This window comes from Nothoprocta perdicaria, unplaced genomic scaffold, assembly GCF_003342845.1.
Source record: "Nothoprocta perdicaria isolate Ctin4 unplaced genomic scaffold, notPer1 scaffold_115, whole genome shotgun sequence".
Taxonomy (NCBI): Eukaryota; Metazoa; Chordata; class Aves; order Tinamiformes; family Tinamidae; genus Nothoprocta; species Nothoprocta perdicaria.
Genome location: NW_020454261.1, coordinates 1,849,570 through 1,875,213, shown reverse-complemented (window position 1 = coordinate 1,875,213; position 25,644 = coordinate 1,849,570). Strand labels below are relative to the sequence as shown.

At 35.6% G+C, this 25,644-nt stretch overlaps 1 protein-coding gene across 2 annotated transcripts in view; it reads left to right on the top strand.

The window, feature by feature from the left end:
* Nucleotides 1-25,644, top strand: part of ADCY8 (adenylate cyclase 8) — a 121,620-nt gene that overhangs the window by 27,291 nt on the left and 68,685 nt on the right. For both annotated transcript variants that reach the window (XM_026053435.1, XM_026053436.1), the window contains exons 2-4: nucleotides 2,251-2,400; nucleotides 20,744-20,874; nucleotides 23,685-23,796. In XM_026053435.1, the coding sequence (XP_025909220.1) occupies nucleotides 2,251-2,400; nucleotides 20,744-20,874; nucleotides 23,685-23,796 (393 nt within the window). The remainder of the gene's footprint in view (nucleotides 1-2,250; nucleotides 2,401-20,743; nucleotides 20,875-23,684; nucleotides 23,797-25,644) is intronic.

Genomic DNA, 25,644 nt, shown 5'->3' with positions numbered 1-25,644 from the left:
TGACTAAAGCAAGACCATTGTAGTTATGTCCCATTTCTCACAGATGATCAAGAAGGCCAATGGGATCCCATTTCTCACAGTGACCAAGAAGGCCAATGGGATCCTGGCCTGCATCAGGAGGAGTGTTGCCAGCAGGTCAAGGGAGGTGATTCTGCCCCTCTACTCAGCTTTGGTGAGGCCGCACCTGGAGTACTGTGTGCAGTTCTGGGCTCCCCAGTATAASAGGGACGTGGAGCTTCTCGAGAAGAWCCAGAGAACGGCAACCAGGATAATTAAGGGAATGGAACATCTCTCGTACGAGGAGAGGCTGAGTGAGCTGGGCCTGTTTTCTCTGGAGAAGAGAAGGCTGAGAGGGGGTATGATTAATGTGTATAAGTTCAGAAAGGGAGAATGCAGGGAGGAAGGGGACAAGCTGTTTTCATTGGTGGCCAGCRATAGGACGAGGGGTAATGGCCATAAGCTGGAGCACAGGAAGTTCCATCTCTAGGCGAGGAGGAACTTCTTTACTGTTAGGGTGACAGAGCAGTGGAACAGGCTGCCCAGGGAGGCTGTGGAGTCTCCTTCTCTGGCGATCTTCAAAACCCGCCTGGATGCCGCCCTGTGCCACATGCTGTAGATGTGCCTGCTTGAGCAGGAAGGTTGGACTAGATGATCTGTAGAGGTCCCTTCCAACCTTGAATATTCTGTGATTCTGTGATTGTGTGATTTTGCCTAGGCATCTCGTACTGGCAAAAGTTAAATTGATCTTTCATTAGAGCTAGGATGTACATTCTTATTTAATCATGGCTTATAAATTGTACCTGAAATCCCTGTGCCATCATGAAACAGGAACAGTTAAAGCTGAAGGCTCTTCCAAATGCCCTACGTTTGATATCAAATCTCATTTTTGTAAACAACTGTGAATGCGAAGAATAAGACCTGAAAATCTCAGGCACAACATCACWATATGAATAAGGATCTGTAGTAAATGTTTCCTCTCTCCTATTAGAAGAAGCAAAACTTTCATATTGGGGAGATTGTTTATCAAATATCACTACAGAAACATCACCCGTTATGTCCCCCACCCTCAGATTGCTGGAGTCTACAAAACTGTTACAACAAAATATCACTGAAACTGTGCTTTATTCTTGTATTTCTACTGAGTGCCTTATTCTTGTGCTTTGACCTAGTCATTCTTGTTGGCCACTGTCAGAGATAGGATCTCAAATGAAGGAGACTTGGAATATCCTAACATGGACAGGAATGCTGCATTTGAGGAATTTAAGGACTTTTGGACTTAATTTCCACTCTTCCCCTTCCTGAAACACTGGCTGATGCTAGAACTGAGAGGAGCTCATCCGAACTCATAAACACTAGCAGAGATTGAGGGGGCTGGAGGAAGGTGCTGGACTGCAAATCCAGCTCCGTTGAGAGTTCACTCAAAATTTATGCATATCCCACTTGGTTTTCCAAACTGTCCTCACTTCAGTACTGTTTGCGTGCTCTATATCACAAGCAAATAAAGCACAAAAAGGTATTTACCAAAGACAAATAATCCACTGGAATCTACATAGACCAAGGATCCCTGTCTCTTAGCTGTTTTAAGTTCATATGTCAAAAAAAAAAAAAGAAACTGTGATACATCTTCTACAAGGAAAAGAGTGTATCTTCCAGCTCCCACATAGTGATCCATAAAGAAAGAGGTCTGTTTGCACAAATACAGCCTATTTAAGCATTTGATTACTCTTTCAGGTCCTCCTCTGAAACAGTTCAGGGTTCAGATTACTGGAGTTAGTGCTTTGGCATCAGCTGAAAATRAATTTATTAAATTTGGTCAATAACAACAGAATAACTGTTATCACTGATATTAATTTTTAGCTAATTGACACTTTGTTTTCCTTAATACGGCTTTGTTCTCAAACTAAGTTACAAAGCAGATCACAAAGTTGCATTTTGTAGAAGAGGCAGGGCTAAAACAAATCGTTAATTAAGTTTGTAATCATTCCTGACGAGAGTCTTGTGAGTCAGTTCTTGCAAACATCATTTGTGATTCAGCTAGACTTTAATGCCCCCAAATACTGCATATTTCTTCCTCAAGGCAGAGAGAATTTTATGTGCTTTATGCCTTTAATTAAGATCCAAGAGATTCCCTTTTTGAAAACTTTCTTAACGGCTTATTTCACAGCTGGCACGGCTGCAGAGCACCTTATTTTTTAGGCAGATATTGTTGCCTACGTTGTCTGATCAAATCCTGTTTGTTGTTTTTTGCAGATAGCAGCTCAGGCTGTGTTATTTATGTGTATGAACACCGCAGGAATCTTCATTAGCTACCTATCAGACCGAGCACAACGTCAAGCCTTCCTGGAGACCAGAAGATGTGTAGAAGCCAGACTGAGGCTGGAGACAGAAAACCAGCGACAGGTACCAGGAGAAACACTCCTATTTTTGTGTTAACTCAATTTGATAATTTGCCAAGAATAGAGTGTCTGCTCATTTGTAACCTCCTTGTCTCTGAAGAGATGTCACCTGATTTGTACAAGGTTAAGTGAGCTGCACACTGCTATTTTTCTGGTGTATATTGATTTGCTATGACATCTGAGGTTTTCATTGGGAGAAAGGATGGATAGATGATGCCTATTCGTTGTCTTTTCCTCTACAAGAGAAGGGAGATATCAAATGAAGCTAGCAAATGGCATTTTTTTAAATGGTTCTTTGCATTCTGTGGTTAAAATGTGGAATGCTTTGTTTCATGCTAAAATTTGGGTGAGAAATAAAGAAGTTAATGGTAGATAATTCTGTTTTTAGACAGATAAAATACTAAAACGTTTTCTCTGTCTGAGGGATGAATTTTCGGAGCTATGGGGACAATGCAGACATGTATCACTCTTTGCTTTCTCTGTTCATAAACTCTGCCCTAAAAATCTCCTTTTGGCCATTGTCAGAAACAATATGTTGAGCCRGGTGAACATCTGATCTGAGCTTGTATGGCTGTTGCTATGTGCATCATCTTTTCCAACACAGAGCAAAGAGTCATCAAAGGAGAGAAAGCTTATTATCTAATAGCACCGAAGCAGCTGAACTGAGATTTAGCACGTCACATACATTCTACATTGCCTCTAAAGCATAAATCAGAACAATGTTCTCCTTTGCTATATTAAAAGCTGCACTGCAAAGAAAACACAGCCTATATGTATTTTATTCTGCTACTCTGTTCATAGACACACTTAGTAGTTTATTTTCTTGTGTTGTATATGCATGCTTTGTATATATATGCTTTGCTTCTCCTTTGTGTCTACTCACTTCTTGAAAGCCATGCAGTTGCGGAGGGGAATAGCAAGATGTCATGTTCTCAGGCTTTACAGAAGAACTGAGGAAACAATTGAACTACTGTGCTGAGTAGTTTAAATTATCTAGGCCAGAACTTATCTTCAAACACTGCCAGTGTTGTTTTTCCCCAAAGCCTACCAGTGGGGGAGGCTTTGGAGAAAAAGTGGTTGCTCTCTAGTTTTTTCTGATTTCCTCTTAATTGTAGGATCACATTTGTATGGATTTATATGTGTGTTTTAGGATTCTTTTCCATGTGTTTGTGTAGAATKTTTATTTATTTATTTAATTTAGAATTCTGTAAGCTTCTACTTAGGTTACTGTTTTCTGGAATGCTTTGTAACAGTCAACATAAAACATCAACAGAARACTCCCCTATTCTAGATGATTCTGAGGATTTTTTATCAGAATTATTTGATTTTCCTTTGGAAAATAAAGTTTCTACAAAAGGAGTTTGGGGGGGTTGGGTAGAGAGAAGTTCAGTTTTGCTGAAATTTTATTCAGCAAATGAAGACAGAATGCTTCCTGAACTGTTTCCTTATTCATTTCCTGATTTATTCACTTTTTAGTTTTTTACGCTGGGGTAAAGTAGGAGTCTGAAGTATTTAATTTTTCATCAGCTGATGTGGAGCTCTATATTTTTTCTTGAGCCACCACCTTGGAAGTTATTAGTACTATTGAAAGCTGAATATATATATCCAAACACACATATATAATCTATATGATACACACACACACACACACACACACACACACACACACACACACACTCATCTTTCCATTCTGATTTGGGCAATAGCAATAGCAAAAAAAAAAGAAGTGATATTGGAATATCTTGAAGAATGGAGCAGGAAGGTTGGACTAGATGATCTCTAGAGGTCCCATCCAACCTTAACCATTCTGTGATTCTGTGTGATTCTGTGATATTTCCCTTCTGTTCTGCCCCTTTACTTGTGAAGCAGTGTTCGTTTAAGCAATTTCTAAACATATCTTTTTTAAGATGACTGGCAATGTCATATTTTGGATGGCTGCTTCTTTTGAGCAGCTTGACTATGCTTACTGGATCAGGTTCCTCAGGCAGTAATCCAAGGACTGCTAGCATTTTTCTATTCTATAGACATATGTATTTCACGATACATTAAATTTTTAGTTGAAAGTAAAGATTAAACTACTATCCAGTAATGCATATTACATTTAAAAAAAAATAGGATAAAACTCTGATGAATATTAGTAAATTAATTCTATAACTTCCCAGAAAATACCTATGATCCACAAAGTTTTAATTTCCATTTCTAAGTGAATGTTCTTCATTTCATTTCTATTCTTTTGATATATGTATTAAGAAGCTACCAACTTAAATATTAGATGTTCTCCAAATTACCCGACAAATTTCCAATAGGTACAAGAAAGTTTTGCCTTAATCTGACTGCAGAAATTAATGTTGAATTTACTTCTTCTCCTCTTTATATGAGCTGTCTAAACATAAGGCTTTTTACAGGTAGACTAAACTTCAGTGTCTTCCAGTAGTACTGCACTCTTTCTCAGTAATGGGTGGCAAAATTAGCATTTTTCAAATTTTGTTCAATCCCATACTGATTCCAGTTCATAAACAGAAGTAATAGTAATAATTGCCATAGGTAACTATATTCACATTTTACTTCATACGAGAAATTAAGAGAATTCATTCACATAATATTCATATGCAACAGAGAAGTCCCATAATGTCTGGCTTATTTTGTACTTATATAGGTTTAAATYAGAAGGCCAGTAAACTTACAGTAAGAAGGTTAAATTTACCTTTTACAGCAAGAAAATACTGTGAGTTAAAAGATGTAAAGGGAGTGTTATTTTCTCCCGTAAATGGTTGCAGAAAAACACCCAGTCTTTGACCATTGTGAAGATTACACAAATGCTTCAGATAAATAGATTTCTGTTCAGTACTGTGTATTATTAAAACCGAGAAACTTTCTGAGCTGACAGAATCCAGTATTTCTATATCCTCTATATTTATTATCTCTAATGTCTTGTTCTTCTAATAACTATAAATATTATTGATATCATTACCTGATATTGTGTAATGCTTAAGAGAGCTAGTAATGGAAAGTCATGCAATTATGAGCCAAGCATTTTATAATCTATGTTTTAGAGAGAAGCGGGAGATATACTCGGACATGTGCACAAGGAAACCACAATAATGATAAACAAAGATATGTTTGCATTTCAGAGACTTTTCACAAATAGCCAGATGAGTACTTCTTGGTTTTCTGCAATATAAATTACCAGTATTTACCATAACAACTTTTCTGGTGGAAAGAAAGAGACAGTTTTCACATGATAAATTTTGCATAGTCAAGTCAATATTTTTGTAGTGAAAGCAGTTTCATTCCTTCTTTGGTCTTCATTCTTTTCAAAAAGTACAGTAAAAAATGAAGGTGAAACCATAGAAATCATAGTTTTTCCCATTCTATTTTGGGGGATGATTTCTTTTTTTGGTACCAGTCCAAGCATAAGTGTGGACAGCAAATGTGATGGTTTGCTTTTCAGATATTGTTATTCTAWTTCTTCTTGGAAACACTTCTGGATGTAAGGCTTCCTTGTTCTATTCTAGTACTCGTATGGGGTCTTACAGTCTGACAGGCAAAGACACTTTGCTTTAGGAAAATGTTTATATGACATGTCTTGGTTTCAGTCTCAGAACTGTCAATCTGATTTTACAGCATTGGTCCATTCTGCAATTAGAAATAAGCTAGAGAAAGTAGAGCAGCTATGATAAGTGTGATAAAGTTTACAAGCTTTGGCTAGATCATTGATTCAAATATTTTCTAATAAAATGTAGGAATCTTCATGTGCTTCAGTTATAGTTATTTCAAACAACCAAAAATGATAGACATTTTGGAGTTTTGTGTCAATATTTTGTTTTGGTGTTCTTTCATTCCAAGGAGGCTTACAGCCAGTGCTGTACTTCGCTAAAAACTACTTCAAAGAGACAATCTTTTGTTTTACTTTGATTTCACAGCAAGGACACAGAAAAAAATATCTACCTTTGTTATATCTAAACTTTGAAAATGGAGAGTGTAACATTCTTTCTTAATTATCTACTAAAAAAGTTCCAAAATGCACAAGGATTATTGTTTTCCTCGTTATGAAAATGACATAAAATCACCCTCAATGAAGAACAGGAACCTGTATTAAATGTTATTTAATTTCAATTTTTCTTTATACAGTCGTTAACTTTCAAAAGAATGACATTAATAAATATACTGAAATGATGTCTGTGTTGAAAATTGTACTAATCATATATCTCTGCTGTCTTTACCTGCTTTCCCAAGGAATACATCTTCACTTGTTTTGCAAATTTTAAATCAATTTGCAAATTTTAGCATTTTAAAATTTCAAATATTACAACTTAGTTATCAAAAAATCCCTCAGATAACTTTGTCACTCTGTCCCTCATTCCACTACCCACAGATACACCAGATTATGCTTGTCTGAAGACAACTGCTGAAGACAGCTTTAACTTAAAAAAAAATACATATGACTAAAGCTGGAAAAAGAGATTGAAAATTATTGGGAAAGGAAGATCACAAATCTAAGGTGTTAACTAACTTTAAAAACCTATCCAGCTTACTTCTAACACTAGAGGCTTTGTAATAACATCTCAAAATTACAAGACTTCTATTCATAAATGTAATAGCTGCATTTTTATTATTTGCCCAAGACCCCTCTATACCAACAATGAGATAATGAAGTCCAGATCAAGATATAGGGAAATGGACATAATTTCCAGCAAAATAAAGTTGTTATACTGAAACCTMCTGGCATGAATGACCTTTGTATTGGACTACATTTCCAAAAATAACATAAACTCTCTCTGAAATATTTTATTTTCATTATTTCTAGTAGATTTAGAGCATATAATGGTACYTTATGAAATAAGGATCTTCTTAGCAGTTGCTCAAGATGACAGAAAACAGTGCTGATTTATGTGATGTTTACATTGATCCTCTGGTGAAGTGCTTGTTCTCACAAGAAGCAGCTGGTCTTGCATCTTTCATGAAAAGAAATCTCCCTACCTATTGCACAGAATGCTCACTAACAAGCTGTGCTGCCACTGCTGTGCCAGGCTATGGAGAGGAACTAAGACTCATATATGAAAGAAATCATCCAGTTCTTAACCCTGTAAAGTTGGATAGATAAAATTATTCTACTTTAAATCAGCATCCTTCTACTGCAGTCTCAGTGGAATTACCTGGTACTGAAAGGTGGAAAAGCCAAAATGCACTAAAGTCTATATTTAGCTGTGGTTTTGACATCCTCCTCCTGTTCTTTAGCAACCAAATTCCCTCCCTCTACAGGCATTTTCTCAAATACCACCAAGAGTAGTTCTTCTCATATGGATATAAATCTCCTTCTCAACATCTTGCCAAGCCTTATCAATGATTTCAAGGAAAAAGAGTATTTGGACAGAGAGTGGCCGCAGAAACAAGCACTGTCTCTTGTCCTCCCAGGATTACTCAGGCAAGAAGGTGCAGGCTGGCATCATCATTGATCCACAAAGCTTCCTGGCACATTTCTAACCAAGGCACAGTGTCTTGTCTAACAAGACAAGAATCCACAGAGAATCCTGGGACTGATCAGTTTTGCAAGGATACAGGAAAAATTCCTTTTTCATTAAGTGGTCTGATGAGAAGAGGCATCTCTGAGCAAGGAATGTTCCCCTCCAGACATTCTGCCATTGTTTTTGCTGGCCATTTCTTTCTCATTTGATCTAGCTGATCTCTCTCATAGGGGAATCTGTAAATTCCAGTAAAGTTCACATAATAAACTAGAAAATGTTGGTTATAATTTCATTTGTTTTCTGCGTTCTGAGTTTCATCTGTTCTGAGTTCAAGTAAAATTGAACTCAACAACACTACAGGACCATTAGTCCAGGAGAGCAGGCAGTTGGATTATTTCTCWTTATGAACACACTTTGTATTTCTCCAGTGTTGGTACTAAGTCTTTATAAGGCAAGAACATCCCTTTGCCTTAAGCAGAGCATCTGTTGCTAGCATATTTTCTCTCTCTCCTCTCTGTTATCTATGGAACAACTGTAATCTTGTCTTAATCTCTTTTTCCATTAGAAAACTGCTCTGACTGACCATTTGTTTCCCTTCTACCTCTACTTCCACAGGATTTTTTCACACTTGCCCATGCAATAATCTCTGTTTCCCAGAGGTTTAAGAAGCTCTCTACTGACCRATGAACTCTGTGTTTATTTTTAAAGAAGCTTACATGCTGTGTAGGTTTTATCAAGGTCTTACAAATCTAGATTTTAATCAACCATCAGTACTTTTCAACCTTTAAAGTARTAGCAGATTGGGCTGGGATTGGAAAGGACGTTTTAAGAGGGTTAAACATTATAAAGACATCATTTTTGTATTGGTCCTAAGAATACGAAAATCGCTCTAAACTGGTATGAGGATAAAGTTCAGATTTGGTTTTTTTTTCTAAAAAAGAGTAATCTGAGATTTAGATATGCCACAACCTTTCTCTTACAACAGAAGTATTTTAAAGTCCATATTGAATGAAAATTGTCATCACAATAATTTCTGCTTTTTTAAAAAAGTGTAGGAAATAACCTGTCCAACTATAAATTCTTTGAAACCTCTGATGAGAGCTTGTATTTTAGCCATATTTTTCTCTTTATAGAAAGATTTTGTATTTTTATAGAAAAATGTTTTTTTTTTGTCTTTATAGAAAAATTTAGTTGTATGAATTCTGTGGCAGTCATTCCATTGCAGGAAAAATAGTTATACACATCCATTCTCCTAGTTGCAATACACAGACAATTTAGCCTTTTCAACCAATTGAGTTTCAGATGCTCAGAAAGGTTCATTGCTCATGAGAGTTTCTCTCATAGTGGTGTCCTCTTCTGAAGAACCACAACTCCAGCAGATTTTTTTTCCTCAAAATTGCTCCTCTGATACATGGAGGACTGTAATGAAAGTATGTTGTTCATTAGGCTACCTAACGACTGGATAATCCTGCAAACGTTGTATTTTTTTTTTTAAATCTATACCTGCCTTGAAAGGTTGGTCAATTCCTTACAGCCGTTGTCATGCTGCTTCTTCTTAGAAAAATATACACTTTATATACACTTATACTTTAGTGAGTGTCAGGGAGCATATCACAGAGACAGTAGGACTATTTTTTAGATCTTTTTGTCTCAAAATGCTCATTTGCTCATCTCCACTTACAGTAGGAAAAAATAACATTTTACATGACAGATTTTAGGTGTAGTTCCTTCTGATTTTATTTGTCTGCATTTTAGGATTTTACGGATTATATTTATTTCTTATCCCCAAAACATAACCCACCCCTCTTACTTTCAAGTAGAAATACATGGTAAAATCAAGATATTAAGCATTCTGTGACACTTCTTGTAAATCCACAGCAGTAAATGAACTCAAATGGAAATACGCTGATTTACAACAAATGAAATGGATATGTAAATCAGATCCTGAACTACAGTTTATACAGGRAAAAAAATAACTTCAAAAAGTGTCATATCTTAAAGGATAGGAGCTTTCCCTAGAAGATATTGGTGAGAAAACAACTATGCTTCCCCTCCCTAGCAGATTTCTACTGCTAGAGGCCACTAGTGATGAAACTAGCCAGCCATTGGATTAGTTAGTGATAAAGCTAGACTTTGCCTGAGTTGCATGCCATTCAATAGCGAACAGGATGAACTGCTCATTGATCAGCATCTGGTGGTCTCTCTCTCTTGTGTTCTCAGCTCATTGCTAGAGAGGTGTCTAATAAACAACAACAACATTATTACTAATAATAAAGGCATTATCACAGCCACCCCTGAGTTGCTCCTCTTGCTAATTGCCTCAGAAAGTGGACAAGGCTGAAATAAGTAAGGGGAATGAAATCGATCCAGCCCCCTACAGTGATGAGGCACTTCTGGCACCTGGTCTTCATTACAGCCATCTGTGCTTGAAAAGAGAACTCCAGGCTCTGAATTCATTAATTTAGTACCTCTCCAGTGCTCTAAATATACTTAACCATTTTAAGGTCACATTTCTTTCTTGTTCAGTATTGTTTGTTAACTCTCTGAAATGACTGCAAGAAGACTTTTTCAAAATTCTAATTAAACATCAAAATTAATAGAGAATATGTTTCCCAGATAATGGTTTTTAATTCTCTAAGAACTGTACAAATTCTAAGTCAGCTAGAGGCAAGCCACTGATGATGCTTCTAAGATAATTAAGGTAACATATAAATTTGAGATCAAAAATTTTAAGTAGATTAAGGTTTTTTCACAGCCTCAGTATCTATCTCAACAAATCTATTAAAAGGGATCTGTTTTTCAGAAAGCGACCATTACTTCCCCTCCCATCTTCGTAAATTGCACAGAGGAAGCTTTATCCAGCTGCTGCTATTTCAGATTGGAGTCTTGYAAGTCTGAAAGGATGGAATCCCTATTTTGACCTGAATAGATAACCTACTAGATTTTTTTTCACCTCCTTGATCTGCAATGATTTAGTCTCATAAAGCTGCAGAATAAATGGCATACAAGCTCTCTTTCTGCCTCTTTCAGTGTCATTAGCTGCAATAATTGCTACTATTGAGGCATGTGCATATTGCTGAAATTGCCTAATAATGTCTGAAATGGCAAATAAACTAACAAAATGAAAAAAAGAGTATTTGAATAAATAGAGAGTATAAACAGCATAGAACAATTACATGGAGAATCAACACCAAAGTCAAAACAATCCCAGAACAATGGAAAGTGTAGTGAGGCATAGAACTAAAGACATAAAATCAGAAAAGGCAGTTCTGAACTTTCAGAACAAAACTGACTTGTAGAAGCTATTTTAATTTCCCTTACCTTTAACTCTTTTCACCTTAAATAACCCTTACTATTTTTGTCAAATAAAGACTGTTTTAAGATCATGCCTTTGTGCTATTAATCTCTAGTATATTTTTCTATCCTCTATCTTTTTCCTGCTTCTAGGATGTGACTTTGTCATTCTTATCCACACTTACTGAGTATATGAAGGTCAATATGCTAGAAGATATTATAATACTTCTAGTTGATCTTCATCTCACATTTCCAGGTAAACGTTTTTCTGCTCTATAATTTTCTTCTCTACTATCACCTACTACTATCTACTGTTGATTCTATAATCAACAAATAAATCATCATATCTAGAAAAAAAAATAAAATTTACCTTAAATACTTTTGATGGATTTTTACAAGTTTGAACAATATTGCTTGTAGGCATAACTTTTCACATCAAAAAGACAGAAACAGGAGAGTAATAGTAAATAGTAAATTTAWAGTAAATTTACTATTTACTAGTAGYAGACTGGTTGTCTTCCTAGATGGTTAAATTTCACAATGGAGTTTCAGTCTAATATTAACATCATTCAGGAAGTAAATGATTCTGCATTTGAATCCAATGAGCAATGAGTCTAGAGTGTGTAAACATTGCCTGTAGTTCATAAAGATACATGCTAAGAGTTGTAGCCTATATGAGCACTAAATTTAAGACTTGTAARATCCTATTACCTAAGCTACAAGAGAATTCAAATAGCAAAGCAGTGCTAGGACTGAGTTTTATTATACAAGATTAATTCTTTTCCTCTCTATTTTTTAATAAATTCATATATATATTTGCAAGTATTTTATGGATACATACCGTTCCTTCAGCTAAAAGATGAACATAGCAGCAATAAAAGGTACTGTACCAAAAAAAATCCCTCAACTATATTAATACTATTATAAATGATAAATTGCATTAATTATTATTTATAATAATAACTATTTAGTCATTATTATGAAAAGCCACAAATCTCATAAAGACCAAGTTATACATTTTGAGGAGACCCTGAATTGCCATGTTTATTGACAATAGCTAAAGAAGAAGAGACTCCAAAGAAAAAGTGACTCCCAAACCTCCCATGTTATCTGGTCTTGTTTGTCTTTGAGAACAGCAGATGCCTAAATGGAGCATGCAGCCAAAGACAGGATATGGGGGAATGGTAACTGCCTGAATTCAAATAACAGAAAGCTGATATGGCTCATATCACATATTCCAGCAATAAGCAGTAAACGCTAATAGCCAAACTCATAACCTCACACATCTGAACATTTTAGTTATTGCAGTTTCTTCCACATTCTATTAATTACTTGCTATTTTCTCCGCAAAAGAGAGAAAGAACGGATGCAAAYACCCCGTCCATTGTGCATTAAGTCAGAATGAGGGAATTTCTCTTTGGAGCTGCTCATCATAATGAAAGGTGCTAAGTTTCATTTTCTAGAGTGGCATCTACAGTAATTACATCTATTCTGAACATTATCACCTTTTCAGTAGAAAACAATACCATTTTTATCCATTTTACTACTACTACTAATAATAATAATATGCTTCAAAATAGCTTAATCATTCCTCTGAATAGCCCTTTTCTCATGTTATTGAGCTCAGAGCCTAAGACRTTTCCATGATATAAATTATAAACTWTATAAAAGCCAAGCTTAACAATTCTGGTAAAATCATTCATAAAAATCAATATGGGAAGTCTGGAACAGTTTCTCTAGAATCTCTGTGATTCTAGAGATTCTGATTTTGGCAGTATGTTGGCTCAATTTTTAAAGAACTTCCTTGGGAATAGCCATGAGCAACTCCTGTTCCCCGGCCCAACTACTTCTTCCCACACTTCCCAACTGTCAATCAAGAGAGGGTTCCACCCCTGCATTTCACACTAGAAATATTGGGGAGGTTGACTCTTGGAAACATCCTGAAGGCCCCAAATCACTCATTGATGTTTTGTGCTTGTCAGAATTTTGCTTTCTTTGATCAACTCTAACAGAAAGGTCTCCTATTTATTTTTCATTCACAATACCGAGATTTCATGTCCTGTTTAAATGAGTCTTCTYTAAAATTATCCCGAAGGTTGTTATTTACTCATCAGGGAGCTGTCCCACTTTGCCGTGAATGTGCCCAGCCACTTTTGTGCCATAGTAAAAACAGCAACACTCCCTGGTTTAAGTACGAGACACAGACATCAGTGTCCACAGACCACAGAGAAGCTGTTCAACAGATAAGAGCTACTGCAGGTGCATAAAACAAGAAGTGAGCATTAGAGAAAGAATTATGCTACAATCCGGAGGCTATAAAACAAAGTATGTGCAATTCATGGAGTTAATTCCCTTTACAACTGCAGGACTTACTTCACTGTTTCTAAATTTTCCCAAAGGACTAAATATCTAGGGTGAGAACCAGTTCCAGATTCAAACACCTCCTAAAATAGATCTACATGTGCTCTATATCTCTGTACTCTCACCACAGGCAGATAAGATCAGGTCATTACAGGCAACAGAGCTCAGAGAGAGATAYAGAGACACCAAAGGAGATATTTATGTCTGATATGTTGAGTAGCTTTCCAGATTCACTGACTATAGTGGGAGCTCATATACAACTGCATTGTAGACAACAAAATTCAGGCATCTGAACCTAGACCTAAATGCTGCCATTAGTTTGGTACCGTTACTGACTTCAGCTACTCTTTTTTTTTTTTTTTTTAATTATTCTTTGAACTAAAGTTTTTTTTTTTCATTTATTTGCTTTAAAATCTGCCTGTTCCCTCTTAAAAATCAGAGTCAAATAGCTTCATGTTGTGAGTGGATAATGGTATAATAGATCACCATCTCTTTTATAAAATCTCTTTGTTGTTATCTCTTATTCTTCCAGGGAGATTTTTCTCTTGAACAAGTATATCTCTMTTCCTTTTCAAATTGCTTGCCACTATTGTTGCTCACCTTTGAATTGTTTCCAGTTAGCCAATTGCTCAACTGGCAAGCTTTCAACAAAGACAGATAATGTAGTTTTCTTCACCCTAGAGTTCATAACACTTTCTTATTAAGTCTTTCTCTGAAACAAGAGAACACATTTTTTATCAGTGTCTTTCCCTCTTCCCTGAAAATTCCACCTAAGCGACACTGACTAGAAATCTGATAACTCTTTAATCATGCAAGTAGGAAGATACAGAAGTCCATCAAAAAAAAAAAAAAAAAAAAAGGTAATTTTGTATTCTGTCACCTGTTACTGCTATTTTGCAGTAAGATCTTAGACAATTGCATGGTTCTTGTTTCTAAATCTGTAAAATGGGAATGATAGTATTTACCTGGGTTAAAGGTATAAAGATGAGATTTATTTCAAGGATTTTTATATGAAGGAGATTGTGACACCTTCATAGTGTATGATATTATTGAATAATTGAAGAGCTTTCTATACTGCTGGGTTGAAGGAAGGTGATGTGAAGGGCCTGCTCTAGCTGTAGGAAAAGAAACAATAATATATCAATCCAGCTCTCCTCGCTTGGTCTTTGGAAGGTACCTGATTCAGGATCCCCCCTCCACCCTATTAGTCAAGGCATGGTGTAAGAAAAGCTTAGGGAAGCAAAGGAGGGTTGAGAATCACACTTAGCAAGGAAAGCAATTTTCATGTCTATTGAAAATTTCAGTAGCAATGTTTAGACTGCTTTAAATTCATATATGTCGTATACACATAGACATAGAGACATACATACGCAACACACCTTACTTTTATAGCAATATTCCTCCATAGCATGACATATATAATACAGATTATGAAAAGAGGCTCTATATTCAATTGGAGCTGGCATTCTGACAAGAGTTCTGCACATGCTTCAGTATTAATAAAGGAGGCCTGCAACAGAGGCTTACTAATTAACCTCTGTTTTATGGGTCATTGCCTCATCTTATGTGCAGCCAAGAACATTCAACTTATCTTAATAAGTAGCATGAAGGTTAAGGTATCAAATATGCCAGACACATTTTCTTTTTTGACTTAGTGAACATGTGTCAAGTGAACCATCTTTTATTCTAAATAGATGTTCTACAGCCACTGCTTGATAACTTCTTAAATGAATTCAAACWATGAGCATAAGCCTTTCCTCGCATGAAAAGAAGCATATTCTCCATTTTTTAACCATATGTCTATGAAGAAATGGCATTTTGTTATATGCTCTTATCATAGATTTAATAAGCATTTCAATAATAACAAGTCTTCCTTTTTTTCTTTTTTTTTTTTTTAATTGTTTTCCTACAAAGATTAGGTAGGAAAAAAAGCATTTGTTTTCAAAGTGAAAAACATTTGCTCTTGTGAAAGTATCTTCAGAGAACTCACCGAACAGTGTAATCCTATGGCTCTCTGAAACTCTGATCTGATTTATATGGAGGGTGGATTTATTATATGGTCATACTGAACAATCATAATAGTGAAGGAATAAATGGATTAACAGCCTGAAGGACATAAAATGTCAAAATATTTATGATCCTGGAAGATCTCAGCTTTCAATTAGGAGTTATTCCCAAACATATCATCCTAGGAGGCCCTGAGATATTTACTTGAGAGTGGTGGAGCTGCTCTATATTCCAACACTCCTGAAAGAGCCTGGACTTGGGGAACGAATTCCTAGGAGACTGATTTAATTCTTGCTGTAAGCTACACCGCATTCTATTTTTACTCGTCAGAAGAAGATGAGAGGAAAGGAGAACTTGTAGATGGGAAAAGTGTAGGGAAGTCAATACAACAACACAACAGATCAATACATCATGGTAAGATTAGTACCACGTACATGGGGAAGGGGAGGATCAAAATTTGCCTCTTTTAGCAGAATAGAGGATGAACTCACTGCATGCTTGCTCATTGACAGCTTTATCAACTATCTTATTGTTTTTGCAATGATCTCYTCTCCCTTTAGGCCTTCCTTGTGCTCCCATGTTCTTTTTCTCATTTCTGTGGGCAGTCTTGATTTAGTAAAGCTTTGTAGAATAGGTGGATTGCAGCCTGGCAGACTCCCTGTACTCCAGTCCTCCATGTTAGTATTTTATGCTAACAGAATGCCCARGAGCCCAGGAGAAAACGGCTTTGTCTAAGCGGAGCATTATGCACAGTCACTACAGCGGGAACTATTAGCAACATGTGTTTTGTCTTCTGAAGTAAATGTATAGTTCACCTCAGCTGGGGCCAAATTCTAGAAAAATGGAGGTGTTTATGCACAATGTGTTTTCATCATAGCTGAGAATTGTTTACTAACTGCTGGCTAGAACTGCTCAGAGTGGGAATTCTTCATGATTTTCACTGTAAAAGGTAAAAGTTAGAAATTTTATTGTTTCTTACAAATGCTGGGATGGGGTTGTTTCATTTTCTCTGATGTTCCATCTGCTGCTGCATTTCATCTACAGCATTGAATGCTGTTGCTGTCTAAAGGCAGTAGTTTCTTGACTATTTTGCCCTTCACTCTTATTCCATCCACCATCCTTATCATGCAAGCCACATCTTTGCTCTGTCTTGTTCTCTCTGAGCATCTTTTCTCCTCAAGAAAGGGGCATGCCCACACCTTGGATAATATCACTTTAAGTAATAACTTCCTAATACCAAATACCCCAACAACATGCTATTATAATAACAGCTTGGAGGGTAGAAAGCATAAAGAGTATGGTACATATGATATGTTTACATTTCCACAAGAATCTTTTAATTCAGGAAGGAACTGACCCCAGGACTCTTGGCTGCCAGACTGGTACTTGCCAGACTGGTACTTGCAAAAGTGGCCCAGGTTTTATCTTTGAATACGATTTCATGAACATGTAAAAACAACCAGGTGGACAAGCAACTATAAACAGTAATAAAGCTAAGCAGTCCTGAGCTAAATATCAATACAGAATTATGGGGCTAGAAGAACCTGAAAATTCAGAACCAAAGAACATACTTTTTTAAGATACAGGATTTCAATGCTAAGAAGTATTGTACTAACTTCAGCCCAAATTCTCTTCTGTTCTCAAATTTCTCCTAAACGTAGCCAGTATAGCCTTCTAGGAGCCTAAAACACTTCTGAGTTCTGAGAAGTGAGGTACAAACAGAACAAAAGACTGTTCCGAAAATATGTATATAAAGTAAAAACTGTGCAAAGAGATGCTGAAGGGAATATTGTAATGTTAATAAATAAATTTTTAGGGACTTCTATTGCATGCTCTAAAAATTAGAGACTTCAGCTCAAATTAAGCCAAAGCCATAGGAATGAAAGGAAATTCCATAGCCAAAAATTGTGGGAAGAATAAGTTTTCATCTGAATGACTAGAGTAGATCACAAAAAAAAAAATCTGTTTGGCTTAGGTGATCAAGAAATATCTAAATCAATGTAACTATTAGATCAAAATTGCTCATAAATAAGGTTATAAATAAAGAGTGTTTATGTATCAAAACTGTGATTGCATTCCAGTTAGGATTTTTTTGACAGTAGCAGTAATAAAATTCCTGACAATTTAAAAACATAAGCAAGATAGTGCTAAAGGGCTGTTAGAATTTCTTAACATATTGAAACTTATAAAAATATTTCCAGCACCCTTTTGTCTCTATTAAACCTATAAAATTATATTACTCATTTATTTCTCATCAAATATTTATGATATTATTCTGAGTCATTTAGTTTATTCCACATATCTCTTCAAAGGTTTTCTTTCCCAAAATTGTTTTCCCTGAAATTGTTTGGTACACATTTGTGGTATCAAAACCAGTCTCATTTCCCAGATATGTAAAGGGACTTTCTTTTTGTGTGATGGAAGGGATGGAGTGGGATGGAGAAATGGTTTATGGAAATAGCTGCTGTTCCCTTACTAATATGAGAGGGAATAGTTGATTCCACCCAACCCACAACTTGGTACTGTATAACACAATACCAACAGAAATATTGTTACAGGAAGGAAGGTAATCAGCAGTTACCATGTCTAMTTTCTAAAAGAAAAAATCATTTTAATTTGCAGAGAAATAAGTATATGTGGGATTCTTGAAAAATCTGTTAGAGCTATCAAGCTGAGAAGACTCTGACAGAGGGACTATGTGAAATCTATCTAGGAATGATGTAGTCTTCATAACTTCCAAGACAGAAGTGATTTTCAAGGGTGCCTCACTTAGGTGGTTAAGTAAMCCCCTGGCTAGTCTCCTACACAGAGGAGATAATGGACTGGTTTGAGACAACTTAAATTAGGTGACTGACTGAATCTTCRCAGTTAAATATTGATTGATTGTTACAGAAGCTCCCTAAATAGCAATTTCAGACAGTTCTAGAAATTTCCCAAAGCAGATCCTTCAGAGCATTGCCAAATTTATACATTTGAGTGTTGTGACTAACATTCTGGGTAGAGTGTCCCATCCAGAGCCTTCTCTAGGTTATTTCTGATGCAGAACTGTGCATAGATAAGCCATTTGTAAATATTCAGCTCAAACTATTCTTGCAGAAATGGTCATGTGATGAATTATGAACGTGTTTGGATGGTCAACTAGGACCATGTCCAGTTGGATTATAAAAGACTAGCAGATCAGTTGTTTGAAAATTCTCTCTTCATCCATCTTAAGTCACTACTCCTAGGACTCTTGCAGTGGAAAGCTTTTCATCATCAGTCAGCAACCATCTTGCTCAGGAGATTTGATATTTGCATGAGAGTATCACCATGTGCCAAGATCCCAATAAATCTCATAAATGTTTATGCAATGAACAAGTGAAAGTCTATTAGGATTTGAAAGTAAGAAAATGGCCAAGAAGAGGCTGTTATCTGCAGAAAATATTCTCCCAACCTCTTATAATTTCAGGGGAAGGTTATATTTAGCACAAACTCCTTTGACACTTGCTGTTGTATAGCCCTTGCTGTATGATGTGCACAGATGTGATCAATCATGGGACAGGGAGGTCATATAAAGCCTTTGGAAAAAAAAAGAGCAGTGACCAGTTGGCAGGCAGAAGAGCCCAGCCCACAACCTGCCTTTGGGAGAAGTCTAAAAAAAAAATAGAGATGATGAAGTGGGCATCTAGCTAGATAAATTATCCTGGCAACCTGTTTTACTAACATACAGAAATGGTTATTTCTGAGATTACACATACAAATTTCAAGAAACTTTGAGGGCTGCTCCCATTTGCTAAATGATGTAAGCACTTCAATTCTATGGTTGGTTGAAAAGACTCTATGGATTCCCAAGTCACGTCATAACTCAGAAGTGTGCTTAGGAAGCAAATATGTGTTTTCYGAAATGAATCTGACACAACTGAGTGTAAACCATACTAGAAATCTATGCATCTGAATTACTGATGTAGATTTTGTAATAAAATCTATATTTATAAATTATCCAAGGTTATTTGAAAACTTTAGCTTTTTGTTTGTGATTTATGACAGTCTCCAACAGAGACTCCTAACTCCTCTGGCATAGGGCAGGTTTGTGTTTTTGTGTTCAGACTGAAAATGGAATTGTACGTGAGCTATCCTCATTCCGGAATGAGCTAAAGTTTGCACTGATCCTCCCATGTGCTTTCACTCTTCTTTAGGTTCTCAGAAGTACTCAGTATTTTTTGTGCAGTTTATGACATCAGTCAGCATTTCATACCTGTCTTCTTCACCTTGTATATGTCTGATGTGTTTTAATCAGCAAGGAGTAAATGTTCCATACATGTCTATAACTTACAAATACTTTCTTTCCTTTCCCACTGATCCAAATGAAGATCACTCTTGTAGAAGGGATAGGCTCTGAAGATACTCAGTCTGCATTTACCATTGGATACTCTAGTCACTAAATGTACTTTAGTTTGACATACACTGAATATTACCTAGTTGAAGGTGGTTACTTAGTTCCTATTAACCAGTGTAATCACACTGCCAAATCACACTAGGGTTACTGTTTTGACCCTACCTCTAAAATGATCCATAACAAAATTTTCTCTATAAAGTATTTCTTGGTTGTGCATTGAGCCATGTTATCCCTGTCTTTAATCTATTACAATAGCACTAAACATTTTCTTCATAGTGTCCTTTTCATCAACATGGCATCCTTTTAACTTGATGAAAAGAATTTGGATTCYTCTATATATTTCTCACTACTGCTTGACATCTAGCTTAATTAATAATTATAGAATTTATGAACATTTAATGCTCAATATGTAAGTTTTGATAAATAGCAACAATGAAGATCTGATCTTTCTACTGATGACTTGCAAATTCTTCTCACTAAATCTATAAAGATAGGTAGAGAATGTCCTTAGGTAGTGTTTATGAAAAATGTGTAATGGAGAACATAATTAGTATATGTTTTTAAGGAATCAACAGGTAAATTTAAAACAGAGATAAAAAAAAAAATATGGAGGAATGGAGGGGAAAGTGTCTATATTCTGGAGTCAGTCAAGTTGTTAACACAAAGTGTCACAAATTACCTGACTGAGAAATTTTGGAGAGCAGAACTGCACTTTAAATAGTTGTCTTGGGCTCTTAATGGCAAAATTCTTCAAGAAGTACTTTTCTGTACTAATTCAGAAGTACTGAAGTACTAATTCAGACTGATGTGAATTGCCTGACACTTAGGGGTTATCTTTATTTTAGGAGCGGCTGGTGCTCTCTGTCTTACCGCGGTTTGTGGTTCTGGAAATGATAAATGATATGACCAATGTTGAAGATGAACATTTGCAACACCAGTTTCACAAGATCTACATTCATCGCTATGAGAATGTCAGGTAGGTGGAGGAGCCTTTCTTTAAAGTTTAAGGTGCTGGTGCTAAGTGTGTGTTGTTTCCTTGCTGTTRCTTTATTCCTTCAAAAATAAGTCAATTACCCTATAACTTGGTTTAATTCCTAAGCAGAGAAATACTTTGATCAGTATTTCTGGCCTGCAGGCAAACACAGATTCTGCCATGATCATATTTCTCCTTGTTTGGTGAAGGTAGGGGACCTGACTGATACTATTACTTGAGAAAGGAGATAAAGACTATAAAATCCGTTAAAATATTTTGATCTGTCACATATCTACTGTGATTAGTACTGTGATTAGGAGCCATTTTCATTTTATGTTTCTTACAAGTTATCATTTTTCTTAATTTCATTTTCTTTTTTTCCCCTCTAAATTTAGTCTATCATAAAATTAGGTAGCAGGAAGATAATAGTGATTCTACAAGCTGCTATTCAAGTAGCAAAATTTTCCTATACATTCCAATGAAAAATTATCAACTTTCATTCCATGATGTTACAGAATCTCTTTGATTATCTTGTAGTTCCCCACAATAATATTTTTAAGCTAAACTTGGAACTTTTGCTGTAAGTCACAAGTAAGCAAATCATAGAAGCAAGTGATTAAGCTGCCATCACTGTAGCAAGTGAAAATAAGCACCCTTGAATAATATGAAGAGGCATGATTTGCCAGGAAAGCATGTACTTTGCCTTTCAACAAAGTCCAAATATAACTTTGCCTGTGCCAGTTCAATAAACATAATGCTGAACTTCTACAAAAGAGAAAATTGGTTTTCTGTTTCTTCTGTGGCCTTACAGTAGCTCAGACATATTCTTTTATTAAGTCTGGTGGAAAGTGTCAGGGACCTTTACAAAAAGTTTGCACTGAACTAAATTAAAATTTCTTTCATTACCTCTTCTATTTTCAGTATAGAGTTAGTGTTGTTGTAGAAGAATCAAAATGAGAAGATGGCCCTTCCCTTTCAGCCTCAAAAGAGCTATAGTTAGAGATGAAAAGTCTAAATATAATTTTTGCTTGAAAGAGGAGCAGAGTGAACATAGCATGTGCTTTAAAGTACAGATACTAGTCTGTTCCTGTACTTTCTTCCAARGACTAGACCTTTTTCAAAATTGTGGTTTTGTTTGTGTTTTCATGAATATTTTGCAAGGACTACTAAATAAAACAATAAGRTATGAATTTCTAAAATAAGTATTTTTTTATAAAGAAAACTTATTTAGAATTAATTCCTTCTAGGTTCTTTTAAATAAAAATCTGAGCTATTTTTAACATTTATTCCTCTTTGCTTTGTCTTATACTGTGTGTTTTTGCTTTTTCTTGGTGACAAAAATCCTGATACAGTTGTTGTTAGCCTCACAGTAAAGCTCATCCAAACTATCACCAGCCTGTGTACCTCAGAAAGGGCTGAATTGTCATTAACAATATTTTATTGTCTACCTCGTCATTACTGTATTTATTACTGCTTGTACTATTCATAATTGTGCAATCTCAAATTGTGAAATATTTGTTCAACACACAAATGAAAATCTTCAGCTAGTTTAAACTCAGATTATAACACCAATCATTAGCTGATTAGTGCTAATGAGGTTCATTGGGGTTGTTTCCAGTCTGTGCCAGTGAAACATGTCTTTCTGAATGTTGCTATTTTTTCAAGGCAAGATATAATTTTATAACTTTTTATAATTTCCTTTTTTTTTATTTCTAAATATAGAAGTAAGGAGTTTATGTATTTTATTCTGGGTAATAGCAATCCTATCTTATATCCGTCAAGGTATGAGTGCATGTGTGTATGTTTTTCTACATTCACATACATTTATTGTAGGTATAACTACAGAACAGAAAAATCTTCACAGGTAGAAGATTCAGAGGCTGGTGAAAAATTGAAGAGAGCTTTATTAGGAGCTAGCTTCTTGATCAAGATCCTATCATAAGTCTACACATTTTATCTGTTGCATTTAATTTCAAAATATTGTCACAGTAGACTTCCTATAAAGTCAATAGGACTCATGAGAAAAGATTCATATTTTACTTTTGTGAAATTTATGTGAATTTACAAAGTTAAATTTCTGAGGGCAGATCTCTCCCCTCCATAATGAGGGAACTTATTCCTAATTTAAGTACATTAGCACATCCCTAAAATCAGATGCAAGGAAATTAGCTGAAGCCTGGGCCTAGGATTTTGCAAGATTGCTGTGAATCTTCCTTTCCTCCTAGGATTTGGATCTTGAGTGGTAGCTGGGTCATTTTTTTAACACTAAAAAAATAAAATTGTGAAGTCAAACTCACTGTAAAAAAAAATGATACTTATAAATCTATTTCCCAAGAAACACTGTCATCTCCTGACAGAGAGCTGGGTGCGAAGGGTACTGTCTGAAGGATACTGACAGCCCTTTTTATTATGACTCCACATTGACTCAGTCTTCTCACTGATAAAATGGGTAGAATAGTGGCTATTAAGTCTTAGCTGTATCTGCCTTAATGAAATTCTTTGATGAAAGAGTCAGAACTGCAAAATACACTTTTTTTTTTTTTTTTAACTTTTTCATGCTTGGTAATATTTATTTAGGACTTTTAGTTTTTATATTTGGTATTCCAGAATCTCTAAAGGTCAACAGCTAAGGCAGTATAACCTTAAAATGGTCCTTCATAGGTAAATCGCTCCTTCTGAAAACACCCTTCAGCCAGGCCCAACTTTAGTATAGAGAACATAGTAATAACAATACACCAGATTGTATTTTATCTTATTACAAATTACCAAAAGGAAATAGACTTAAATATTAATATCTTTTGTCTTTTATTTAGCATTCTTTTTGCAGATGTTAAAGGATTTACCAACCTCTCTACAACTCTGTCAGCCCAGGAGTTGGTCCGAATGCTGAACGAGCTCTTCGCCAGATTTGATCGGCTAGCACATGTGAGTTAATCACAGTTTGTTTGCAAAGGGTCAACTCTGCATTCAGGAGTTCTGGGGAAGAACTTATGATCACCTTAGCAGTATCAAAAGCAATAGGTCCTCATAGCAAATCAACAGAACTTCATGTTTTCTAATTCTAGGCCAAGAATATCATGAAAGATAGTAGCGTTTCTAAGGACATTTATAGTTCTGTCACTTGCTGGAAAATGCTTTTAAAAAACAAAAACAAAAAACAAACAAACAAAAAAAAAAACCCATGCCTTTCTTTTACTTGTCTTCTAGACTTCTAAGTACTACGGGAAGTTAAAAGACCTATTCTTTTAAATGACATATAGTCAACCATCACAGTTGCTGCAGTGGTCTAGCAGCAGGTTTTACCAATATTAAGGCTAGGGTCTTTCTAACTCAACAGTGAAATAAACTGAATACAATGGTGCAATTTAGTACCTTAGGTGGGTTAGTTGCTGCCTTCTTAATACTACTTAATAGAAAAAGAAGCAAAGCACAGAAGTACAAGCAATGCACGATTCATGCAAACTTTGCTAGAATTGCATTTTCTTCCTTTTTATGTTTCTCTGGTTCAAGAGAGCATTCATCTCATCCATTTTAAGGCCTACATCAGAACTATTTACCTGACCTATGACTGTAGCCAGTGAAGTCCTAGTCAATATGTTTAACAGAGTTTAGGTTATAAATTATCTACATCTAGGAGCCTATGTGAACTATGGGAAAAGAGGAATTGCATTCAAAATGTCATTGACTGTTTAACTAGTTCCCTAATAACTATGAAGACAGCTTCTCATGCACAAAGCTTCCTCTCGTGAACATCATGCCTTACGCTAATCTTTATATAATTTAAGTTCAGGGATGCAGGATGTATTTGAACTCATTACACTTCAAGACATCAAGAAAATTCATGGTGKTGTTGCTTAGCTTGCAAATTAAAGTCAAGAAAGACAAGACTTTGGTAATCATTCAAAACTGTTTTGAGCAAGCCACTTTCATCTGAAACAGCAATGTGTCATGTTCAGATTAATTTCTTAGTCCATTACCTCATCGCTGGCATACTGGCCAGTGCAATGAGGTCAGTCAACAATATTTATCTTGCAAACAAACAAGCAGAAAAATCCACTATGTATTTTATCTGCATTAGAAAGAAAATAAGATAAAAGTAGGTGCATTAGCTATGCCTTCTGAACCATTTAAAAGAATCATGACTGCCTCTGTGTGTCTTGACAAAAATAGCTCCTGACTGAAGAAATATATTTTTAAAAAAGTTCAGAAGTAAGTATTCAGGAGTATTTTAGAAGGCACGTTTACACCTTATGRTTTACTTCCTTGGTTTGGATTTTAATTTTGCCTAGCATTGATGGTAGAATACATTTGCCTTTTATGATCAATAAGTATATTTATAAATTATGCCACAAACTTGAAGTTGCATTTTAATATGTAGCATACAGGAACTGGATCCAATAAAGGCCTTAAGGAAAGGAAGACATTTATACCAAAAGTTTTAATTCAAAAGATCCTCCCTTGGTTGCTATCTGGCTTTGAAGGCATTTCTCTGCTTGGTTTTAGTATTTTATGTAAACAGAAAATTTTGGTTTTGGAAATCACCATAGTTTCCACAATCTGCGTGGCTGCATGGCATTTTCTATTTAATTCAAGCAGAAATTTTTCTTCCTTAGTCCCAGACCAACAAGTTTTCTTGGAAAATAGTGACCATGGTGTCACTGTTCTGTAATGCAGAACCCACTGTTCTGGGTTACCCCACAATTCTGGGGTGCTCAGTAGCCAGCATGGATTCACCAAGGGGAAATCCTGCTTGACTAACCTGATCACCTTCTA